This window comes from Notamacropus eugenii, chromosome 2 (genome assembly GCF_028372415.1).
Source record: "Notamacropus eugenii isolate mMacEug1 chromosome 2, mMacEug1.pri_v2, whole genome shotgun sequence".
NCBI lineage: Eukaryota > Metazoa > Chordata > Mammalia > Diprotodontia > Macropodidae > Notamacropus > Notamacropus eugenii.
Genome location: NC_092873.1, coordinates 221,537,834 through 221,561,901, shown reverse-complemented (window position 1 = coordinate 221,561,901; position 24,068 = coordinate 221,537,834). Strand labels below are relative to the sequence as shown.

General features: G+C 34.8%; 1 protein-coding gene and 1 pseudogene across 11 annotated transcripts in view; one reads left to right on the top strand and one right to left on the bottom strand.

Annotated features, from left to right (window-relative positions):
• Nucleotides 1-24,068, top strand: part of AHI1 (Abelson helper integration site 1) — a 279,355-nt gene that overhangs the window by 9,195 nt on the left and 246,092 nt on the right. For 10 of the 11 annotated variants that reach the window (XR_011974556.1, XR_011974555.1, XM_072643419.1 and 7 more), the window contains exons 3-8: nucleotides 1,593-1,717; nucleotides 7,844-8,442; nucleotides 10,877-11,067; nucleotides 16,035-16,254; nucleotides 16,967-17,159; nucleotides 22,814-22,909. Coding sequence is in view for 9 of the 11 variants with exons in the window: in XM_072643419.1 (XP_072499520.1) it covers nucleotides 1,593-1,717; nucleotides 7,844-8,442; nucleotides 10,877-11,067; nucleotides 16,035-16,254; nucleotides 16,967-17,159; nucleotides 22,814-22,909 (1,424 nt within the window). In the remaining 2 variants the exon portion in view is untranslated. The remainder of the gene's footprint in view (nucleotides 1-1,592; nucleotides 1,718-7,843; nucleotides 8,443-10,876; nucleotides 11,068-16,034; nucleotides 16,255-16,966; nucleotides 17,160-22,813; nucleotides 22,910-24,068) is intronic. The other variant, XM_072643414.1, reaches the window with a different exon arrangement.
• On the bottom strand, nucleotides 20,666-21,176 carry LOC140526842 (calmodulin-like; annotated as a pseudogene).

Below are 24,068 nucleotides of genomic sequence, written 5' to 3'. Positions count from 1 at the left end.
CATTATGTGGCCAAAGTATTTAAGCTTTAGCTTCAGTGTTTGATCTTCTAGTGAATAGTCTGAATTAATTTCTTTAAGAATTGACTAATTTGATCTCCTTGCTGTCTGAGGCACTCTCAGAAGTCTTTTCCAGCACCACAATTTGGAAGTGTTAATTCACCAGCATTCAGTTTTCCCTATAGTCCAACTCTCACAGTCCTACATTGCTACTGGAAAAACCATAGCTTTGACTATACAGACCTTTTGTTGGCAAGGTAATTTCTCTGTTTTTTTGTATGTTGTCCAGATTTTCCATAGCTTTCCTTCCAAGGAGCAAGTGGCTTCTAATTACACACACCTGTAGAGATTTTTGAGCCCAAGAATATGAAATCTGACACTACTTCCATTCCTTTTCCCTTTATTTACCTAGAAGTGAAGGAACCACTTGCCACGATCTTAATGTTTTCTTTTTTTTATGTTAAGCTTCAAACCAACTTTTACACTCTCCTATTTCATCCTTATTAAGAGACTTCTTAATTCTTCTTCACTTTCTGCCTTGATTGTTGATATTTCTCCTGGCAGCCTTAATTCTGGCTTTTTATTTGTCCACCTTGGCATTGTATATGATGTACTCTGTATATAAGTTAAATAAATAAGGTGATATTATACAGCCTTGTTGTACTCCTTTTCTAATATTAAACCAATCAGTTATTTCATGTTCAATTCTAACCATGGCTTCTTTGCCTGCATACAGATTCCTATGGAGTCAAGTAAGATGATCTACTAGTCCCATCTCCCTGAGGAAATGCCACATTTTATTGTGATCCACACAATCAAAGGATTTAGTATAGTCAATGAAGCAGAAGTAAATATTTTTCTGGAACTCCCTTGCTTTCTCCATAATTGAGCAAGTGTTGGCAGTTTGTTCTTTAGGTTGTCTGCCTCTTCAAAAACCAGCCTGCTCATTTGGTAGTTTTCGGTTCACATACTGCTGAAGCTTAGCTTGTAGAATCTTAAGCAGAACTTTGCTGGTGTGTGAAATGAGCATAGTTATTTGGTAATTTGATGTTCTTTGGCTTGATCCTTCTTTAGGATTTGGACATAAATTGATCTTTTCCAATCCAATGACAGCTGTCAAGTTTCTTAAATTTGCTGACCTACTGAATGTAGCACTTTAATAGCATCATCTTTTAGGGTTTTAAATAGCTTAGCTAGAATTCTGTTGTCTCAACTAGACTTATTGTTAGCAATGATTCCTCAGGCCCACTTGACTTCATTCTCCAGGAAGTCTGGCTCTAGATCAGTAACCATACCATTGTGGTTATTGAGGATGTTAAGATTTTTCTTATATAGCGCTTTTGTATGTTCCTGCCACCTCTTTTTAATCTCTTCTGCTTCTGTTAAGTCCCTGTCATTTTTGTCTTTACACACACACACACACACACACACACATCTTGATGTGTGTGTGTGTGTGTGTATATATAGTATACATACATATAAATAGTAAAATATTTTGCCTTCAGAGTATTTAGTTTTATATTTAGCATAACAATATAATCATATTATTGAAAGATATTTGGTTAGCTGACAATAACTGTTGTAATATTTTCTAGTTGAAAGTGAAGCAAAGGCAAAAACCAAAGTGCGTTTTGAAGAACTCTTTAGGAGTCATGCTGATTTAGTAGCTGATAAAAAGAGATCCAAAAAGAAGGCTATTAATTCTGAAGAAAACATTTTGGTGAGTATATATCTTATCAATGATGAGTTAAATGACTTTTACTTTGTAGCTGTAATGAATTTTGAAAATTTATTATGATACAGATGTGTCATAACCAAATCTCTGCAACATGACAGATAAGAATTGCCAACCCTGAATCCCACATGTGGTTGAATCATCTCAGTTGCTATGGGTCCTGGGGATGATTTGTGAAAAGTCATGGTAATTTTCCTTGCTCTCAGCATCAACATTTTATAAATATACTCCCAAACTTCCTTGGTTTAGTCTTTTGGTATGATATTGGAGGACTTTTAAAAAATTTCTGTCTCTCTTTCTCTCTTCCCCTCCTTCAGCACCTACTCTACAACTTAGAGTCTTAAGAGATCTGTTTGTCACTGCAAGACTGAATGACTTGCTCAGGGTCTCATGGCTGGTATGTGTCAGTGGCCAGGTTTGAACTCTGGTCTTCCTTTATCTGAGGCAGGCTCTCTATACACTATACCATGTTGTCTTTATGTTATTCATTCTTAAAAACTGCAACCTCAGCATTAGAAAAATTATAGAATCATTTGAATTAGCCCTGGAAGGTGATTTGAAAGAATATGGTTGAATTGGAAGCATGTAACATGTGTTTAGCAACATTATATGGAATCATTTCAAGGGGACAAAAGTTGTAGGCTAAAAGATAATCAAAAAGGAGAGAAAATAAACTCCTTATAATATAACAACAATAAACATTAGGTCTGCTTATAGTAGGCATTAGATGAGATACAGTGTTTAGATAAAACATGATAAAGAGTCTAGTAGCAGGATAATATCCCAACAAAAATAGATGTAGAACACAATGTTACATGGTAAGTATACCTTGGAGTAAAATAAAAAAGTGCTTTATTAGATCTGAGGAAGGAGGATATTATCAACTAGAGTGATAATCAAAGGGTTTCTTGAAGAAACAACTGCTTTGGGTTGAATTTTCGAGGGTGGATAAGAATTTATCCAGTGAAAGGATGCAGAGAGAGAGTGTTCCCAGAATCTCTAAGCAAAAAAACATAAAAAACTGAAATGTGAGAAGGCAGTGTGTGTTCCAAGGGCAGAGAGCTACTCAACTTGACTGAACTACATGAATGAAAAACATTTATTAAGCAGTTACTATGAGCAAAGCACTGTGCTAAACTCTATTGATCCAAAAGAGAGATGTTCCCTACCTTCCACTGGATCCATATTTTGGTTTGGAAAGTCCCAGGGATGGTGAATGAAGCCATAGAAGAGATTGACACACACTTTCTGTTAGGCGGTATACTGATTTGATTATGGTTCCCGAGCTAGAAGGGGGAATGGCACCAGATTGAGGAGTGCCTTTAAGGCCAGGAAAAGGTTGTGCTTTGCTCAGTAAAGCAGTAGCAATTTGCTAATAGTGAATTTGCAATAGCAAATTGCTGAACATTTTTGAAGGGAGGAGTTGCATCTGTTCCTAAAAATCTATTTATAAAAGAAAAAGCATTTGATATGAAAAATTGATTGAAATAGAGATAGTGGAAAGGCCTAAAAACAATCTATTTCAGTAGTCGAGATGGGTGTGATAAGGTCCTGTTTTATCCTAAGAGTTTCTAATGAAATAAGAGAAAGTGGATTTGGGGATGAACTTCCTAGGACCTGGGAACTGATTGGATATGGCAGGGTGAGAGGGAAGGAGGAATTAAAGATGTTAATGCATTATATAAATCTTAGCTATTCAAATTATTATTGTTATCTTGTTTCCATGTTTTTTTTATAAGACTTAGCTAGAAGTGGACCTGGAACAAGTTGATTTTGTGCTTATTCCTTCATATTCCGAGTTCTATGAACTGTTACAGAGGTGGAGAAAAAATGTGGTCTTTATAAGAGTTTTAGTATGTAAGCTTATCTTCTGTAGCTTTAATTCAGCTACTTTACTGGTCTTAGGTTACACAAAATCCATACTGTACATCACCCTGGATGACATTTCTTTACAGTGCCATTGTCCTCCATTTTCCCTCTCTTCCCTTCCTCTAGCTTTATGATTGGTGTAGCTTTTATGAAAATGAGGATGATGATGAGAATGATGTTGATAATAATAAAAACTGTTATCATTTAACTCTTATTTTTAAATGGATTTCAGATAGGAACAATCATGGATAGAGTTCCTATCCTCACTATTCTTTTACGTTTTATGTTTTACAGACATGTTCATGTATATAGACATAGTTCATATGGCTAAAAGGACTGATTCTTGTATTTGAATAAAGGTATTAGAATGTTAGATCTTCTTTTATAGCCTTGCCAAAGGCATCATGAGACAACTAGAATTTCCTTTTTATGTTGTGTCTTCCTGTTAGAATGTGAGCTCCTTTAGGTCAGGGACTGATTTTGTTTGTTTGTTTGCTTGTTTTATCTCCAGCACTTAGCATATAGTAAGTGCTTAATAAATGCTTTTTCATTCATTCAACTCCTGTAGTAGACAGGATGATGATGTGTATGATATATTCCTCAATCTGTTTTCATGTAATTGTGATCACTTCTGCTTGATCTCTATATTTTGAAAGCTTTTTATTCCATGTAGCTTAGAGATTGTGAATATTTGGAATGGTAATATAGTTTTAAAATATTATTAAGTTTGTAATGATCAATGTTATTTCCAGATAGTTGTGGGCAACAGGACCTTTGATAATGGTACAGTTCTTGTGAAGGTTTTTGGTTGAATTATATAGGTTATTTTGATGCATGTATTGCAATAATTGGGCAATTAGGTGGCACAGTGTGTAGAATATTGGGATGGGAACCCGAAAGACTCATTTTCCTGAGTTCAAATCCAGCGTCAGACACTTACTACTTGTATAACCCTGGACAAGTCAATTAATCCTGTTTCCCTCAGTTCCTCATCTGTAAAATGAGCTGGAGAAGGAAATGACAAAACCACTCCAGTATCTCTTTGCCAAGAAAACCCCAAATGTGGTCACAGAGAGTCGGACATGACTGAAATGATTGAACAGTAAATTGTAATAAGAGTATTTACTATCTATCAATCTGAAAGTTAGTGAACTTAGGATATGAAATTCTAGCTCCTGCATCATGGCTTGGTAGGTAATTGGTACATACTTGATTTTTTACAACTTACAGTGGTGTGTTGGGCAGTTTGCATTATTTCCTTGAATAATTTGCATCAATTGCTAATTCCGTGTTCCTCAAGAATAACTGTATTTCTGTAATTTCAGGTGATGGTCTGGTCCTTAATTGACATCATAAATCTCTTTATTTCCATAAATAAATTTTGTTGATTCAGCCATTTATTTGCTTCTTTACTGAGATATTGTTAACTGAGTTTGTGCAAATGTTGCCCATAGAGTCTGGATTTCACTCTTGGATCTTGGCTGAGTCATAAACTTTATCTAGAGTAAACCGTTTCAGGTTATATTTGACAAAACCAATGGCTTATGCCTCTTCTCAGTTTTAATTTCCGCCCAGTAAAGTGATGTCTGTTTATTCCAAAAATTCTTTTGCAGATTTTTTGACCTGTTAAAGATTGCAGTTATCAAAACACATGATAATTCCCTTTATCCTTTTTGGCAATTGGCAAGGAAGTATTAATCATTCTTGTTGTGATAGGTTCTTTGTTTTGTTAATAATGAATGGGTTTCTGTTAGGTTGCTTTGCAAATCTGTTAAAATTCATTTTATGGTTTTGAAAGTATCTGCTAAGATGGGCATTGCGTAGGTGTCAGTTGCTTTAAATGTGTGCATACCAATGAGCTTTCATTTCTGTATGCCAGTAACTCTAATAATATGTAGCCACAGCTTTCTCCTTGTAGTTTTATGCTAGATGTGCTCACCTGGCCAAGACCAAGATATTTCTATGTATTGCTTTTGTCCATTAGCTAAATTTGAAAGCTCTGTCTTTTCAATGTCCAGCTTTTCTTGATGTACATTAAGAACTTATTGAATCCAAATTATATTACTTATATTACTAGAGAAATGAGATGAAGAACTGACTGTGTTTTTCAGAGGAACCATGTAGCTGATGCTACCCATGTTTATAAAGTACTTAATAAGATAGTTTGGTTCAGCTCTTATAACTTGGAAACCCAAGTTACTTCTCTTTAAAGAGAGTGATAATGAATTTAAAGCTAGACAGACAGCTAGCTAGTTAAACTATTTCCCTAAAAATTTCACATTTCATATCTGTTGTTATTTTCATCATCAAAGTTATCTTTCTCATCTTTTTGTTGGGTTCTTATGTAAATGGAGAAACAGAAATATCTACTTTTATAAATAAATAAGACTAAGCTTCTCTTCTGTTGATTTATGAAAGTGTATCTATGGGACAACTCCAGTAGCAAGGATGAAAGGTTGGCATGTACCTTGTTCTGTTCCTCTGTGTTTTTATTATCTTCAAATTGGCAGCTATATTTTGAAAGCATTTCATTTCATAAAATTTGGAAATTAAGTGTTTTTAGGCATGATGACACTTATAAATATGTAATTTTCAAAATTTTGTGGGCCAGTGTTTTATATGGTAGCTTGTCTTATTTTACAGAGGCGAAGAACTTTTGGTGCATAATTCTAAAATACTTGATTATATCTTTAGCTGTATCTCATAGATGCTATTTTTGTGTTCTACTGTGATATGTTGCACAGTCTGCATCAGTCAGTGTAAGTAAGGTGGATTTTAGTGTAAGTAAGTTATATTTTAGTGTGTGTAAAGTGGATTTTTGTTATTCTTTCTTAGAGTGTTGTTTCCCAGGATCCATAGACATAACAATTTCTTGTTCCCAGGTATTAGATAATGAGTTCTCAAAATTACAGTTTAAAACACACCATGCTTGTGCAGTGTTATATAACAATAAAAAATGTAAACATTTGTGCTTAAATTGTAAACACCCACTGCGACTGCACAGGGAGATGCAGGGGAGGTGATATGAAATTGAAGGCTACTGCTGGCAATTTTTCTTCTTTGTTTGTTACCCTATAAAGCGGATGAACACTGCTCAGTGAGTGGGGAGCCCTTAGGGTTGAATGCACAAGCTGCAATGCTGTGTGTGGCCTTGACTGGCCCCCATCAAGGCTTGGGGGGGATCTGTGTTTGCCTCAACCAGCCTGCATTGAGGCTTGGGGAGATTTAGGGGAGTGCACAAGCTGTTCCTGTCTCGATTAACCCCGTGGAGATGTAGGGGTAGTTGTCCTCCCACTTCTCACCAGTCCCTGTGAGAAAGGTGATTAGAAAAGCTGTAGGACTTGGTGCTCCCATTATCAGCAACTCTTTTGAGAAGACTAGAGCAGAATAAAGTAACTTTATTAACCCCTTTGAAGCTTAGTGTCTTCCCTTTCTGACCAGATTAGTGAACCTGTGCTCTCAGTCCTCATGTGTGTTAGTGTTATCTGTCTTACAGTCAGTAAATCTGAGCTATTTATATTTGGCCACATATCAGTTGGGAAATGGCTGTTGTTCCTATAAATTGAAACTATTCCTTATGGACTTAGGAAATAAGATCTTTATCATAGAAACTTGCTGCAATGATTTTTTTTTTTTACCAGTTAACTGTTTTACCTCTAATTGTAGGTGTATTGATATTGTTAATACAAAAACTGTTTAATTTTGTGTAATCAGATTTGTCTATTTTATCTTCTGAGACAAAATTGTACAATAAAATGGACAAACAAGAGCTCAATCTTCTCTATCTCTTGTTTAATTATGAACTCTTCCCATATCCATAGTTCTGAAAGGTAATTTCTTCCTTGTTCCTCTTTTTTGTATATGATATGACCTTTATAGCTGAGTCATGCTCATTTGGAGTTAATTTTGGTATATGGTATGGTGTATTCATTGAAACCTAATCTCTGCCAGATTGAATTCTAGTTTTTCCCAGACTTTTAGTTAATAAGGTTAATTTTGTAAAGGATAATTAATCTTTACCTTGGTTGCTGAATCTTCAGATTATTGAATATTCTATTACTAAGTTTGTTTCTATGTGTTGAATAACCTGTCCAAATGTAAGGAGTACTATTTAATTTTAATTGTATGTAAGAAAAAAACTGAAGCAGTAATATTGCACATTACCATGTTCTACTTAATGTTTTTCTTGCCATTTATATTCAAGTTCTTTTTAAAATAAATTTATATGTATTCTGTTTCTAGCTTGACACCTTGCGGAGTAATCATGATCTTACCAAAGAAACTAGAAGTGATGAGGCAATTATCAGTAGCACTTGTAATCCAGAGAAGAGCCCACGATTCACTAAAAAAAAACCAAAAGACAGAAGATCAATAGCTGAAAAAATAAGCAATGTTGATTTGATTGTAGAAGAAAACCAACAAGTAAAGCCAAATAAGAAGAAAAAGAAATCAGTGTTACAAGAACAGTCTAACAAAGAAGAAGATGTAGAGGAAGTGGAACCAGGGAGTTTTGAAAGGAAGATTAATCATTCTCTAAGAAAAACAAATAATAAATCACTATCAAGTGTATCTTATCAAAAGAGTGAAAAGATAAAAAATGCCCCAGATGAAGGGAGAGACACAACTGAATTAGATGAGGAAGAACAGCTAATACGAGCATATGAACTCCAAGTAGCTGAAGAAGCAGCCAATGCAATTAGAAAGAAAATAAGAATGAAACTTAAAGAACAGATGTCTCATTTAGTCTCTGATAATCAAAACCATGAAGAAAAATTGAATAATGAAGTGGGAAAAAATCAGAAAAAGAAAAAAGTTCCAGTTATGCTTGAAACAGAAACAAGGTAATTTAGCACTGGTAAATTGTATTGATTCCATTTTGTAGAACTCCTTGGATTGTAAAACTGTCTTAGGCTAGTTGTTATTTAATATTGGAAAATGTTTTTACATGTATATTTAGAAATGATGTCAACACAGTATCAATCATATTTTTAAAAGATATTTTTAAAAATCAAGTGAGCCATCTTCTTTCTAACAATTCCCATGCCTTCTGGGTTTTTCTGTAAGGTAATTTCCATGTCCCATACAACTTTGTCCAGCATATGGCACAATATTATTAAAAGCTGCTGACCAAGCATACTTTTATTAGCATTTATTAGTATTTGTAGAATAAAACCTGCAGCTATGCTTTAAACTACTGAATTACTATTTTCTCCTAATGATACTAGTAAGCCTACCTTGATTATCAAAATAATCATATTTTTCTTTTAATTGAGGCAATGATCTGCTGCATCTCACAATAAACCCATTTTGCTTTGATTTTTGTGTGATGATGTATCAGTTATTAAATTTCTAGAAAGCTCATGTAGAGGATTTGGTTTTTATTGATCATAGAAGAATGTATAACTTTTTATTTCTAGTTTTATCTGTTATAGTAATTTTTATATTTTAGTTTGTGGCATAGAACAAACAATAGAAGGGTATATGGCTTCTGGATATCATATTTACTTGTGCATTTTCTCCTTTGATCCTAGGTAAAAATGAACCTTTATGCAATCTATGACTTAGGAACAGTTGACTTAACAAACTTTCATATTATGTCCACAGCCTTTTTTTGTGTGTTAACGTCAAACTCTCAGCAAAGTTCCAGAAAAAGAGAAATGTTCTGAATCACCATATTTCCTTCTGGCCATGTGTTGGGCACCCTAACTACTGTAAAGTGGATTGAAGGGAGGGGATGAAGCATTTCAAACTGGTGCCTTATTTTTCTTTATTAGAGTTCAGGCAATGGCTCTCACTCCTTTGGTAGAAATATTCTTCATGCTTTCAAGCTCCCTTCTCCTTATATCAGAATTAATTTTTTTCATAGAAAATGCAACCGAGAGAAGCTCATAACATTGCAGAGCTAACCCATCCATTGTAGCATGCAGGTAACCTTGGGTTTATAGTGTCAAGTTCTTGAAGTCTGTGTGACTCTACATGAGTTCTGGTAGGTCACATAAACTGGAAAGGGTTTTAAGTACAGGCTCAGCAATGTCTCATATATCCATTGCAGAGCACCAGCTTGGAATTTAAAGAGATTCAAAGACTTCGTTTTGAATTTTTTCAGCTGTAGCAACTTACTTATTTACCAGATTGAGGAATTGTGATCTGTACAGGTAAAAGAAAGTTCCCATCCTGGAGGGGAATTCTTGAAGTAGAAGCAAAAACTTCTAATCTATATAAATCTGATTATTTTGAATGGAAGGAAAGTGAAGTGATTCCTAGTCTAGATTTATTTTGCAAGCTAATAGCTGGAGAAGGAATTTCACCTTTACTTTTGTGTCTGCTTCTATAAAGCTGATTATTTTGAAAAGATTTTTCACTTAGAAGTTTCTTTAGAAGCATCCTTAGTTTCTTAAACTTTTAATCAAATATCAATTTTAAATTATATGTTATTTCACATAGATTTTTGGAACTTTCTGCGTCCTACTTTGTGAAGCTTTACAAGAAATCAATTACTTTCCTCCTATGTTTATTCTACTTGGCAGAAGTAATCAGGGATCACTTTAAGCTTTTATTTTAAAATTATTTTTATCAAAATGATACTTTAAAAATTGATGTTTAATGATGTTTATTGTATATCATTAATGTTATATAATTATATGGCTATACTTACTATAACTATATTACTATACGTGTTACTAATTATATAGTTCAGAAATTAATTAAGATTAATATATAGTTGTTCAAACATTACAGAGTTTGAGATAGGCAAAAAAAAAGATTTCTATACCTTTACACGGGGCGCTTTGATTACATAAATGAGTTGACTCAGAAAAGAATAAACTTTAATCAGAATATAATAAAATAATTATTATATCTGCTAGTCACCTCTAAACTGAAGTGCTACATAGAATTAAAAATATAAATAACTTACACTTAATATGGTAGAGATCTGTGATTTTGTGTGTATAGTACTCCACCCACCAACAATGGTCACAACCCTTTACAAATCAGTATGCAATTATTAAGGATTGCTATGTTTAAAAAATTTATTGTCTTACGGTCATCCTGAATCTTTCCAAACTCAGCTAGGGTGCTGTTCTCATGATAGACATCATCAGTCCCATACTTGAAGACTTTCCAACTAGGTAGGGACTTGCCAAAGCTTCCACTGCACCAAAATATGAAGGTATTCCAAAGCAAAGGTAATATGATTTGAGGTTTACCCTTCCCTAAGCCATGCAACAAATTATTTTATTCTATATTATTTGACTATATATGGTTACTTTTCAGTGTGACATCTCTCTCTGAGCTGCAGCATAATGTAGGTGAAGAAAATATCGAAAAGAAGAAGTCATTTGATGATGTTCTAACTCCTGATTTTAATCAGAGGAATGAAATAAAGGCTGAAGAACAGACTGTTGAGGAAAATGAGGAACAGCCAAAAGCTAAACCAAGAAAGACAAAAAAGAAAACTAAAGCAGGTTTGTGATCCATATTCAGTTAGAAGTATATATATTTCCTTCCCAAAACCTCTTGTTTATTTAAAAGAAATCAAGTCACTAAAATATAGTTTTAATTTAATAAATTTATTTATGTAAATTAATATATAATATATTATATAAATTAACAAATTTAATAAAATATAATTTTAAAATGGACATAGAACTTAGTTGTATGATAGAAAGATCACTGGATTTGGAGTGAAAGGACTTCAGTTTGGATCCTAGTTCTCTGTCTTAATTTTGAGTTTCAGTTTATAAAATGATGGGGAGCCCTTCAGCTCAAAGCCTATGACTGATATGTTTTGTATTTAGTACAGCCTTTCAAATTTTTCCAAGGCATTCTGGCCCACTTTTCTTCCTTTGTCCAATTCTGGTCTCATTATCATTTGCATAACTTGTCGAAGATTATGTCTGTCTATCTACCTATCTCTTTCTTTGTACATATACATACTGACAGTTAAACTCTATAGGTTGTCCATTCATCTTCATGACATAGTCCAAACAATGGGCTTTCTTTATCCACTTGGTTAGTTAGAAGAAACTCTTTACTGTGATTGTTGATCTTATACACACGTCTCTGCAGTATTCTGAGTTTGATGCAGCCAAGAAAATACCATTGAAAACCTTGAACACTGAGAGGTCTTCACCATCAAGAGGAAATCCATCCTCAACTTGTACTCTGTGAATGGATCTCTTCCTACTTTGGGAAATTGTCAAGTTCTTTTCATGATTTCCAGCTTCTCCATGACTCCATTCAAAAGAATCTCTCTTTTTTTAAATTGTTTATTTTGTTTATATATCACTTTTATTTACAAAACACCCCTTTCCTTGCAACAAAGAATAAAATAAAGAGGAGAAAAAGGCAGGTCAGCAAATAAGCACATCAGACAGATCTGATTTTCTATGCAGTATTCCACACATACAGTCCCTCAACTCTGTAGAGGCATGAGGAGGGTGTATCTTTTCATCTTTTCTTTGGGACCAAGCTTAGTTATGATTATGCGTCTTTCAATTAATTTGTGTTGTTTTCAACCAGTCAATCAAGCACTGATTATTAAGTGTTTACTTTGTACCTCAGGCACTGTACTGTGCTGAGGATCCAGAGAAAGGCTAAAATACAAAAGTTACCTCTGCTGTTAAGAAGTTTAAATAGCAGTGGGAAGGATGATATATAAATAAAATGATATATGTCAGAGATACCTAAAATAGAGGGAAAGTCTAAATAGCTAGAGGAATTGGGAAAGCTTCCTCCCGAGGTTGCCTTTTGAGCCAAGTTTTAGTGATATCAAGAGGTAGAGGTGAGGAGGGAGAGAATTATAGTCATGTGGAGAACCACTGCAATGAAATGGAAGTGGAAGATGGAATGTTGAGAGGGAAGAACAGTCACTGGGCTGGTTTCACTAGACTACAGAATGCATGGAGGGGAATAAAGTTTGAGAAGACTGAGCAGGTGGGAAAGGAGTAGGTTATGAAGAGTGTTAAATGTCAAGCAGTGGACTTGATATAATCTGGAAAATCATAAAGAACCATTAGTTTATTAAGCAGGAGAGTGATGTATTTAGACCTACTCTTTAGTAAAAACACTTTGGAAGATAGATTAGAGAGACTAGAGACAAGGAAGGCCATTGCGATGATGCCCTAGGCAAGAGGTAATGAAGGCCTGAACTAGGGTGATAGCTGTGTGATTCATGGAAGAGAAGGAGAAAAGTGGATTGATGGAAGAGAAGACAGGAAGCTGGAAACAACATTCAGCCACAGATTCAGTATAAGTGAGGTGAATGAGGTGAGTGAGATAAGGAGTTGAGAAGGATGAAAGCTTGCACTCTTCTTTCTTTGTTTGTATTTCTCTGACTCTCTGTTTCCCATTCCCTTTCCTGATATTTTTCTTCCCTTTTCATCTTAATTTTAGCTTTTCCCTAATTTTACCACTGAGCTAATTTCTTTTCTTTCTTCCACCAAAGGTTACTGTTGCAACGGAGCATAGTGTCTTTTGTTTGTTTCTAGGATTATAGGATTTAGTGCTGAAAAAAGATCTTAGTGAGCATATAGTCACAGAATCTGAGTTGCATGAATCATCAGAGACCATCTGGTAAATGCCTGACCATGAATCTCTTCTACAACATTGTGAATAACTTGTGCTTTAAAATTTAGGGTAATGGGGAACCTATTATATCTTGAGGCAGTCTGTTCTACTTTTTGACAAGATTGATTGTTGGAAGTTTTTCCTTAAATTAAACCTAAATCTGTGTAATTTCTACTTACCCCTAGATATGTGTCTTGGTAACAAGTCTCATCTTCTTCCATATGACAGTCTTATAAACTTGAAGATATTTGCCCAGCTCATCCTCGATCTCTTTTCCAGTCTAGGTGTCTCCTATCCCTTTAGACAGTTCTTATTTCAAATCACAGAATTGTAGGAAAAAAAGAGGATCAAAGGAGAGCTACACCTGCTGTTCTGGGGGAAGGCCAGGAGGCCAGCAGTTGAGATGCTTATTTTACTTCTGTTGTCTCTGCCAAAGAGGATGAATATTTTTGGTTCATAAAGGCCAAAACAAAAATATCTCTTATGGAGTTGAAGTCAAAAATAGACAGTAAGAAAAAAGAGAACACCACTTGCCCTTGATGATCTGATTACCAGGACTTCTGGTGACTGTAAGAACTAACTGACATTATCACTGGGCTCTTTACAGAGATTTTTTAAAAAATTGTGGATAGTAGAGATTGCAGTCTCAAGATTGCAGAAGGACAAATGCCCCAATAAAAAAAGTGGGGGAAATGGAGAGAATGGAGTCCCCCAAATGTAGGCCAGTGAGCCTCACATGTAGCAGGAGCTTAATAAACTCTTGTTGACTGACTTCCCCAGAAACCTGTGACCTCTTTCAGTTATACTCATGAATTAAGTAGGACTTAAAATATAATGGATATCACCTGTGGGATTCATTATACTTCTGAATCTTTTCACTCAGAAGATCAGGGATAGTCATGTATAACACTGATTATACAGTTAATTAGTTGTGATAATAACAATTGGGTAACATTTATATAGCACTTTAAGGTTAGCAAAAGGTTTTACATGTATTAACTCATTTGATTTGAGCCTCACAGCAGCTCTGTGAGATAGGTTCTATCATTATTCCCATTTTAAAAATAAGTAAACTGAGTCTAAAAGAGATTAAGTGATTTGCCCCGGTTCATGCAGCTAGTAAGTATCTGAGTAAGAATTCCAACTCATGTTTTCCTGTCTCCAAGTTAAAGCACTTCATTGTAGCACCTTAGCTGCTTGTTGAGTTATCGCTAACTTACCTCAGTCACGTAATTAAAAGGAAAAAAAAATACGTGTCAGAAAAAAACTGGTAACAGAGCTCATAGAAACTGATTCTCAAGAATGCATAATCCTTCTGTGAGGATCTGTGTAACCTCAGTCACTCATCTATCCTAATTAAGTTATCCAAGTTATCTATCCTAATTCAATATGTAGTTCCTTTCTTTCCCTGCAGTTCCCAGTAGATGATGTGGCTTGTCTGTCACCATCATTTCTTCCTCTGACCATCCTGTTTACTGTAGCTCCCCAGATGTCAGTAGCCTCTTGCTAGAGAAAATATATATGTATGTATTTCCTTTTTTTTTTTTTTTGTGAGCCCCTTTCATATACTACAGAGAGGAAAACTTTAGAGTGTACCTATTTTAGCTGGAGAAACAGTTTGTCCTGATTTACAACTAAATACAAGACCAGACTAAACAGGTCCACCCTGGAATCTTCTTTCACTATGGTTCCTTCATATCTTGGGCTTAACATAAGTTTTACTGAAAATTCAGAAATGTGTCTTGCCGCTGACATCTTCAGATGGGTCTCTAAGATCTCTGAGCTCTCTGAAGTTTTTAAAAAATCTGAGATGGTTAATGAGAAGCCAGTGGAGCTCAGTTGATGTCTACCTTTTTCTAATCTCTTTAAAAACCTTTCCTTTTTACTTTTCTTAAAAATTATTTCCAATTTTGTTTTCAGAATTTCTTTCTTTAGAGATTTCTCATGATTAATTCCTGTGGAAAATTTTAGACCATGGAATCTAGCTCCCTCATTTTATAGATAGCCTAGCCCAGCTCACATGGGTGGCTAGTGGCAGAGTTTGGATTTAAACCCAAATGTTCTGATTCAAAAGCCAATACTTTTTACACAACCTCATGCTGAAATACCTAATAAAATTGTGTTATTTTTTCCCCATTTTTAATACAGGAGATTTAAATATTTTATGCTTTTCTAAGAAAAGAAAACCTAATGTAGTTTCCTTTTTAATATAGTTTCTTTTTCTTTCCTCCAGTATTTCTTGATTTAAAAAAACCATTTCCTAACCCATACTTGTATATAAGAACATTATAATATTTTACTAGTCATGTCAACCCATACATGAAGCTTTTCTTTTCTTTTACCTTGGGTAACAGAATTGGAAAAGGGAATTTGTATTTATCCAAGGGATAGATCCCCCTTAATAATGGTAACTGAAAAATTGTTGATATGCTGACATTTCTAATACCAGTTAGCATACTTTTAAAGATAATTCCATAAACTACATTTAGAGTATTGCTAAGATACAGCAAACAAAAACAAAATTAAATGTCAGTGTATGTGAAAATGTATATATTAAAATATAATACATCGCATATTTGATAGTGTTTATTCATTGAGTTCTTATATTGGAACCTACTATATTTCAGAATTCAGTATAACATAGACCTGTCTTGGACCTTGTCCAGAAAGACGTCATCAGAAATACCAGAGCAGTCTCATAATGTGGAGTTTGCTCTGTAATAATTCTTGAAACAGGCATCAGTACATATAGCCCTGTGTGTATTAGGTTCTCAGTTAGTCAGTGAAGCAGGGGCCCTAGGATCCATAGTGAACCTCAGATATTTTGACATTTGATTATAACTGTGTTTTCTGTTGCTTATAGTTTCTGAAGACAATGAAGAAAGTGGTACTGATAATGTCCAAGAAGCAACAAGCATGGAAATTTCAAGTCAGCCCAAAAGTGGGTTTGATGATACTCTTGTTTTGGGAGTTTATGTCCACCGAACTGATAGACTTAGAACGGATTTTATGATTTCGCACCCAATGGTAAAAATCCACGTGATAGATCAGAATACTGGGTTGTATGTCAAGAAAGAGCACAGGTAATTATATTTTCCCAAGTATCCACCCACTGGGGTTGAAAATGGCTGCCTTTTTAAAGTTCACAGTGTTAGTCAGAGCATAGGCCTTACATTAACATACCCCTTGGCTTATTTAATCTTGTATATTCTTACTCCCAAAATTGCAAGCTGCTTTGCAAACTTTAAATGTCAATGGTAGCACCAAAAAATAAAGTTGCCTGAATATTTGGAAGAATTTTTAAAAGAAACTTTGAAAGATTATTCTTAAAAAAAAAGATGTGTAAAAAGAAAACAAGTATGTTAAAGATTAGCATATAACACCACTGTTTCATTAATTAATCAGTTCATTTATTAAATGAATATTTATTGATGGCCTATTATATATGAGTCACCGAGTTAGGTACTTTGGGGAAAATGTGATTAATAAGACATAGACCCTGCCTTCAAAAAGTCTACCCTCTAATGTTCTATATTAGGCAGTGTACTTTATCAGAATCTTAAGAAGGCAGAAGTTTTGATCCTGGGGGCTCAGGAGAACTTGGTTCTAACATTTTCTCCCATATAACTCAAGAGGAGTTACTTTTCAGTTTTTATTATTGGGAACCAAAATAGTTCTTACCTCTTTACATAACTGTCCCTCCTTCCCTGGTTCTTTTCTTCCTCCCTCCCCCCTTCCTTTCTTCCTTCCTCCACTTGTATTGTTTTATATTAATGTTTTCTTTTTTTAAAATAGCAACCGAGCTGTTTCATCTTTTTATGAACAAGAAAGAGTAGAGAATGTACTTCCTATTATGACTCAGCCTTATGATTTCAAATTTTTTAAGTCAAGACTTCCAGAGTGGGAAGAACAAATTGTATTTAATGAACGATTTAGTTATTTCCTCCAAGAATCTGAAGAAAGCCCCAAAGTAATTCTGTTTTTTGAGGTATGTTAAATATAGTCGATTTTCATTTTATTTTGACAATTTAATATGTACCTTATTGCTGATAAATTATATTTAATATGTAGTAATTTCTCACCTTAAATGTATATGACAGTAGTTTAAGTTTTTGTCAACAATGACATCTCTGAAGTCAATGTATCAACACCGACTTATTGTGCACCTATTTATTCAAAACTGCGTTAGGTGCTTTTGGATGGGGAGTGCTGGTTGTAAAATACAAGGAGTGTATCACATGGTTGGAAATTTCAGAGTCACAAATTTAGGCTTCGTGTCAGGCAAAACTTCCTAACAATTAGAACTCTCCAAGAGTGAAACAGGCTACCTGGGAGGAATACTCATTGGAGGTTTTCAGACAAAGGATGGATGACCACTTGTCTTATATGAAGTAGAGGTGATTCTCATTCTGGTATGGAATGAACTAAAGTCTGAGGCTCCATCCAGCTCTGAGATTTTGAGAATTGTAGTATGATTTTTGTCAAGAAGGAATTTATAGTCTAATGAGGCAAATGATACATACAAAGACTAATTCAAGATCAATCATTCCAAGACAGCCATGAACTGTTAGGTGGTATGGTTAGGCTATAGGTATACAAAGAGTTCAGAGATGGTTGGGATCACTGTAAAATGAAGCAAGTGGGAAAAGTTCCATGGAGAAAGCAGTTTTTGAGATGGGCCTAAATGGTTAGGTAGGGTTTAAAGAACAGGCAGGATAATCTTTGTTGGGGGATGGGTGGAATGAGAGCATTATGTGTTCAGGGGAGAAGAGGAAACTAACCTGATGGCAGTCAATGGTTTATGTTTAATATAGAATCATAGAACGAAAGACATCTTAGAGATTATATACCCCAGATCACTTGAACACCATCCATGACATGGAATCATCTATTCTGTGCATAGGTGATAGTGAACATAGTGGTAGAGAACTCACTACTTTCAGGAAGTAACCTATATCATTTTCAGTTTTAAGTATTAGAAAATTCTTCCCTATTCTGACTTCAAATTTGCCTCCTAGCTTTTGCACTTTGCACCTCTCCCAGCACTCTATAATCTAGTTATACTGCTTTAACTCCTGCCCTCAGAGATGATGCTCTGTCTTCCATCACCTTCCATGTGCAGGGAACTTTCTCTCCTTGCCTCCTTCTCCTAAAACTGGAAGTGAATCTAAGACATTCATTGAGTTTAACCCCCTCATTTTTTTCATGAGGAAATTTAAAGTAAGAGAGTCATTTGACTTGCTCAGTGACATACCAGTTTGTTTAGAGCCATTTATTTCTCCACACAATCCTCTTAATAGCCCATAGCAAATTTCTGAGGCTGACAATGAAAGGAGAAGATTCTTTCTTTTAAACATTTAACCAACTGACCTGTGTGGTCCATGGCTATCAGGTCAGGATGATTGGTTATATCTACTGCCCAGCATGGCAACATTCTCGAGAGCCCATAGCTAATCCCTGACAGAAGGATCATAGGTTCATAGATGCAGAGCTGAAAGGGTCCCCAGAGGCGTCTGATCTAACACCTTAATTTTACAGATGGTATAACTATTTTTCCAAATGTAATCACAAAGTAAAGGTTCGTTGTAATACTATTACTGTTAATAGCTAACAGTTACGTCGTACTTTAAAGTTTACAAAGTGCTTTATTTACATTATCTCATTTAAGTCTTACAGTTACCATGGGAGGCCCATGTTGCAAATAAGGAAACTGAGGCTCAGAGGATCTCATATCATGGAGTTTATATTAGCCACTATATTTGAATTTGTCTTTCTGATTGCAAATCTAGAGCTCTATCCTTTCATAGACATACAGAGTTAAAGTTGAAAGAGCCATCTATCCCAATACCATATTTTATAGATGAGAAACTGACACCCTGAGACTTGTGACGTGCCCAGCATCATATGGTGTATATGTGTGCCAAATAACTTTGGTCTCTGTTCCTAGAGATTTCCCAGAACAAATGAGTTATTTTATGGACTAAGTGACTTAATTTTTCATTTTTCTTAAACTAGACCTGATTAGTCTCTTGATACTCAGCTCAATTCAGTGAAACATCATTAAATGTCTACTATGTATAAGGAAAGTAAATGTATTATGTAGTAGAGAGAAAGCTATTCTTGGAGCCAGGAAGACTAGTTTTCAAGTGTCACCTCTGAAACTTACTGACTGTGTGACTGTGGATAAGTCAGTTAAGCTCTTCTACTTTAAGTGACTCTCTAAGGCTCTGAGCTGCAAAGAATATGATGACTTACACTCATAGGAGTTTTGTCATCTGAAACTTCCCCATGCCAGTGAAATCATAGGTCATAGGATTTATGAAAGTCAAATATAAATATAATTAAAGATTTATGATTTTCATCTTAAGGTAATAATTAGTTTTTCACTGAATATGTTAGGTTATTCTATTTTTAATTCATTTTAACTTTAAAAAAGATGATTTATGGAGGTTTATAGTTGGACTACAAACAATTATAATTGCATGTTAGTTTTACATTACGAAGGGTTACATTTTGATTGCAGATCTAACGCTTAGATATATCTACAATTTTCTAGATTTGCAAACTGACCCATTTTTCAAATGGGTTCTACTCTATGCAAATTAGCAGTTAAAATATCCACAATTGTGGAGAAAAACAATTCAGGATTTAAAAAAAATAATGAAGCTTGTTTGAACAGAAAATTTTATTTAGTCAAACAGAAGATAGTAGTTTTTAAAAGTCAATTAAATAATATTTTCATTAAGTTCAGATGATACTTGTTTTATTTTTTTTACTCAGGAAAATGGTTTTATTTTAATTCACTTTTTTAAGCCTTGAGTTAAAACTTTTTTCATGTACCCTGATAGTTTGCAAAATTTAAAGTGCTTGGCTTTATTTTTTTTAATTGTAATTTTTTTTTTACTGGAAAACAGATATACAACTTGGAATGGATTTGAGGCAAATTGTGCCATAAGCAGGTTCCTTAAAAAATAAGTGGCTAAACAAAGTTTAAAAAGCAAGTAACAATAGAAGAAAATGTTTTCTGGTACAGTACCAGCAGTACAAAAAATTAGTGTATGAATACCTAGATAATACACGTGTTTTGCAATAGTGTGACTTTAAGTGCATATTGTTGACTGTCCATAGTCCACGCAGAGTTACGACTCCACATTTCAACAACAACCTACTGACAGCTCCTAAAGAAAGCTACTTCTTAAAAAACAAAAAAAAAAAGAAAGGCATAACCCACATGTTCCCTTATTTGACCAACTCCATCTAAGTTCAGATGTGCAGAAGGGCTTAGATAAATCCAGAGTGAGTCACATGCAACATGTTTTACTTGATCAGTTTTCCAAAATAAAGTTTCAGGACTATGACAGTAAAAAAGGGGAAGAAAAACGTGGAGGAATGAGTCCTAATTACTACACATGCATATCTTTTTGACAGTAGGGGGAAAACCTTTTATAGATAAGTTACAAAGACAAATAAACAGTTTTGTACGAGGAATTTAGCACATTCTGTACAATGTCTTCACTTTGCTGTCATCATTTGTACAAACTCTTCATAGTCTACTTGACCATCACCATCCATATCTGCTTCCCTGATCATTTCATCAGCCTCTTCATTTGTTAACTTCTCTCCAAGTTTTGTCATCACATGGCAGTTTCACTGCACTAATATAACCATTGCCATCCTTGTCAAACACATAGAATACTAATCTGATTTTGTCTTCGCTCTCTGTGTCTTTCATTTTCCCTGCCATTGTAGTCAGAAATTCTGGGAAGTCAGTTGTGCCATTACCATTAGCATCTACTTCATTAATCATATCCTATAATTCCACTTCTCTGGGGTTCTGCCCAAGTGACCTCGTTACAGTTCCCAGTTCCTTTGTTGTTGTAGCACCATCTTCATTCTTGTCAAATAGTGGAAAGGCTTCTTTGAATTCTGCAGTCTGCTCTTCTGTCAGCTGATCAGCCATGCTGTTAGCATTACCAGGGCCCAAGTTCCTATCAAACAACCTCCACACTCAAGGGTTGCATGTGGACTTTGGCCTTTATTTTTTTTTTAAGTGGAGTTAATGTTCAAGTATAAGTTGTTTGTATCATCAGATTCATGGCTTTTCTTGATGTATTATATGCATCTCAGAGTAATGAAAGATATTTAACTGATTTGTCTGATTTTAGAAAAATGAAAAACTCAATTGTTGTAGAACAAACTTCTTAATGGAATCTTAGAAGACTCAGCAAGTCAAACTATGAAACTTTTTTATATAGCTTCATAAAGATGATCAGTAATTCTACTTATTTTACACTCACTTTTGTTAAAGTATATCTGCTCTTGTCCTTTTGTCTAACCAAATTGTGTGGAAATTCTTGAAGATGAGATTGCAGATTTAGATTTTAATTGCTGTTTATTATTTTATTAGTGGAGACTTTTTTGGTAGATTATCATCTTTTTGAAAAGTTAATAGTCTATTTGACATAGTTTCTGAGGAAGGGGAAGTGTTTGCTGTTGAGTTATCTGTCCAGCTAGGGCTTTCCTCACTTAACCATGATTCTCAGTTTTATGTTTTTCTCCTAATAGTGCAATAGTGATTTCTTCTTTCTTTTTCATTAAACCTTGAGCACACAAAGATAAAAATCAAGTCGTAAGGCTGGAAAGGATAGTTATTTCTATTTCTAGAAAGGGCAGCTAGGTGGTAGAATGGAAACAGTGCAGGGCCCAGAGTTAGGAACACTCTTCTTTCTGAGTCCAAATCTGGCCTCAGACACTTATTAACTGTATGACCCTGGGCAAGTCAATTAACCCTGTTTGTCCCAGATTCCTTATGTCTAAACTGAGCTAGAGAAGGAAATGACCGAACAGTATAGTATCTCTGGCAAGAAAGTCCCAAATAGATTCACAGAATTATTCATGACAGAGATGACTAAGCAATAACAAAAATTTCTAGAAGAGTACAGAATCCCGTAACTTGACTCCTTCTGTATTAGCAATCAATTAACAGGAATTTATTAAGTATTTGCTACATGCCAGGTACTGTGCTGTGGATAAAGATGAAAGTAAAATAGCCATTACTTCAAGGATTATACATTTTGTCAGACAGATCCACTCAGCATTTCGTACGTCTGTGTTCATATAGCCTTACTATTGTCTAACTGAAATGACTTCTGATAATCATTACTTTTAGTTTTCTCTCCCTTAGCATAAATGATGACTGTAGTATCCTTCTTCACATGTGTGTTTGTGTGTGTGTGTGTGTGTGTGTGTGTATGCACATATACTTGTGTGTGTTCAGAAACTGATTAGTAACCCTTGGTTTATCAGCCCCAGTACATAATTAGAGGTAAATGAATTTTATTTGTAGAGTCATTCTGATGACCAAGATTTCATGTATGGGGAGTTAAACAAAAGCTTCACAGAAAGAAAATGAGAGATGTGGAAATCCATATTGAAAATTAAGTTATTTGTTGTTAGATTGACTGCAAACAACATAATATATGCTTTTGGTAAATTTGAACTATTAAATATCATTTTAAATTGGTATCTGATATATACTTTTAAAATGCAACAGCACTAGGATTTTCTTTCAACTTAGAAAATATTAACATTTAGAACAATCATCACTCAATAAGAATCAATTTTTTAACTAAATATTTACAGATTCTTGATTTCTTAAGCATGGATGAAGCCAAGGCGAACTCTGAGGTTCAAGTCCAGGAAAGGGGTTTTCGCAAAATTGCATGGGCATTTCTCAAGGTAATTTTTTAAAATGTTCTAAACATTTAAGATCTTCCTTCCTATTGCATGAAGCTATCTACCAGGGTCATACAGCAGAAAAATGCCAGATGCTAAATTTGAACTCAGTTCTTTCTGACACCAGGCCCCCAGCACACACACACATTCTCTCTCTCTCTCTCTCTCCTGTGCCATCATCTGCCTCCATCTTCTCTTAAGCCTAAGCTTTGAAAGGCATTTATTTTTAATTGTTAGTGGTCATATAGGACTGGGAGAGAAATTAGAGAAGATTTGGCTATAATAGAGATTCAGTAAAACTAGTGACAGGTCACAGTCCTGAGCCACCATACCCTGCTTTCTTAACTTTCTTGATGACACTTTCTCCTGGTTCCACCATTTGTCTGACTATGCTTCCTTAGTATCCTGTGCTGAATTATCAACTGCATCTCACTCTTAATGTAGGTGTTCTTTAAGGATCTGAGCTGGGTGATCTTTTATATTTTAGATTTATACCCTCCCTTGGTGAGCTCATAATTTCCTGTGGGTTCAATTCACACACATATCTGTATGCTCAGTCCTAATCATCTTCTTCCTTGACCAGTATTCCTTGATTTTCGCTCAGAATCTTAAATTCAACATGTCTGACATGGAATTCATTGCCTTACACCCTAAATTCACTTCATGGAAATTTTCCTTTTTCTGTTTTGAGCACAGTTGTTTTCCTAGTCCCCCAAGTTCCTAATCTTAGAGCCCAGCTAAGAGATTGGATACATAGATAGAGATATAGAAATATACATAAACTCTTCTTTTTCCTTCACTTCTAACCAGTTTATAATTCTCTCCAAGCATACTTTTATATCTGTAGTATCTGTTTCCTCTCTAACCTCAAGATTAATGTCCCTAATTACCCTATCTTTCCTCTAATGCATCCTCCACATAACTGCCAAAATAATCTTCTGAGATCTAGGGGTGACTATGTCATTTATTTGCTTAAAAAAGCCCTTCAGTTGTTTCCTTTTGCTTCTTTGATAAAATGCAAACTTGTAAATCTAGAGTCCAGGTTCCATTGTAGTGGCTTTTAAGCTATTTTCCCAGTCTTATTTCATAATAAAGTGCATTGGAGAGACTTCCAGGGGCAATGCCAAGATGGCAGAGTAGTAGAAACACTGCAGCTGAGTTC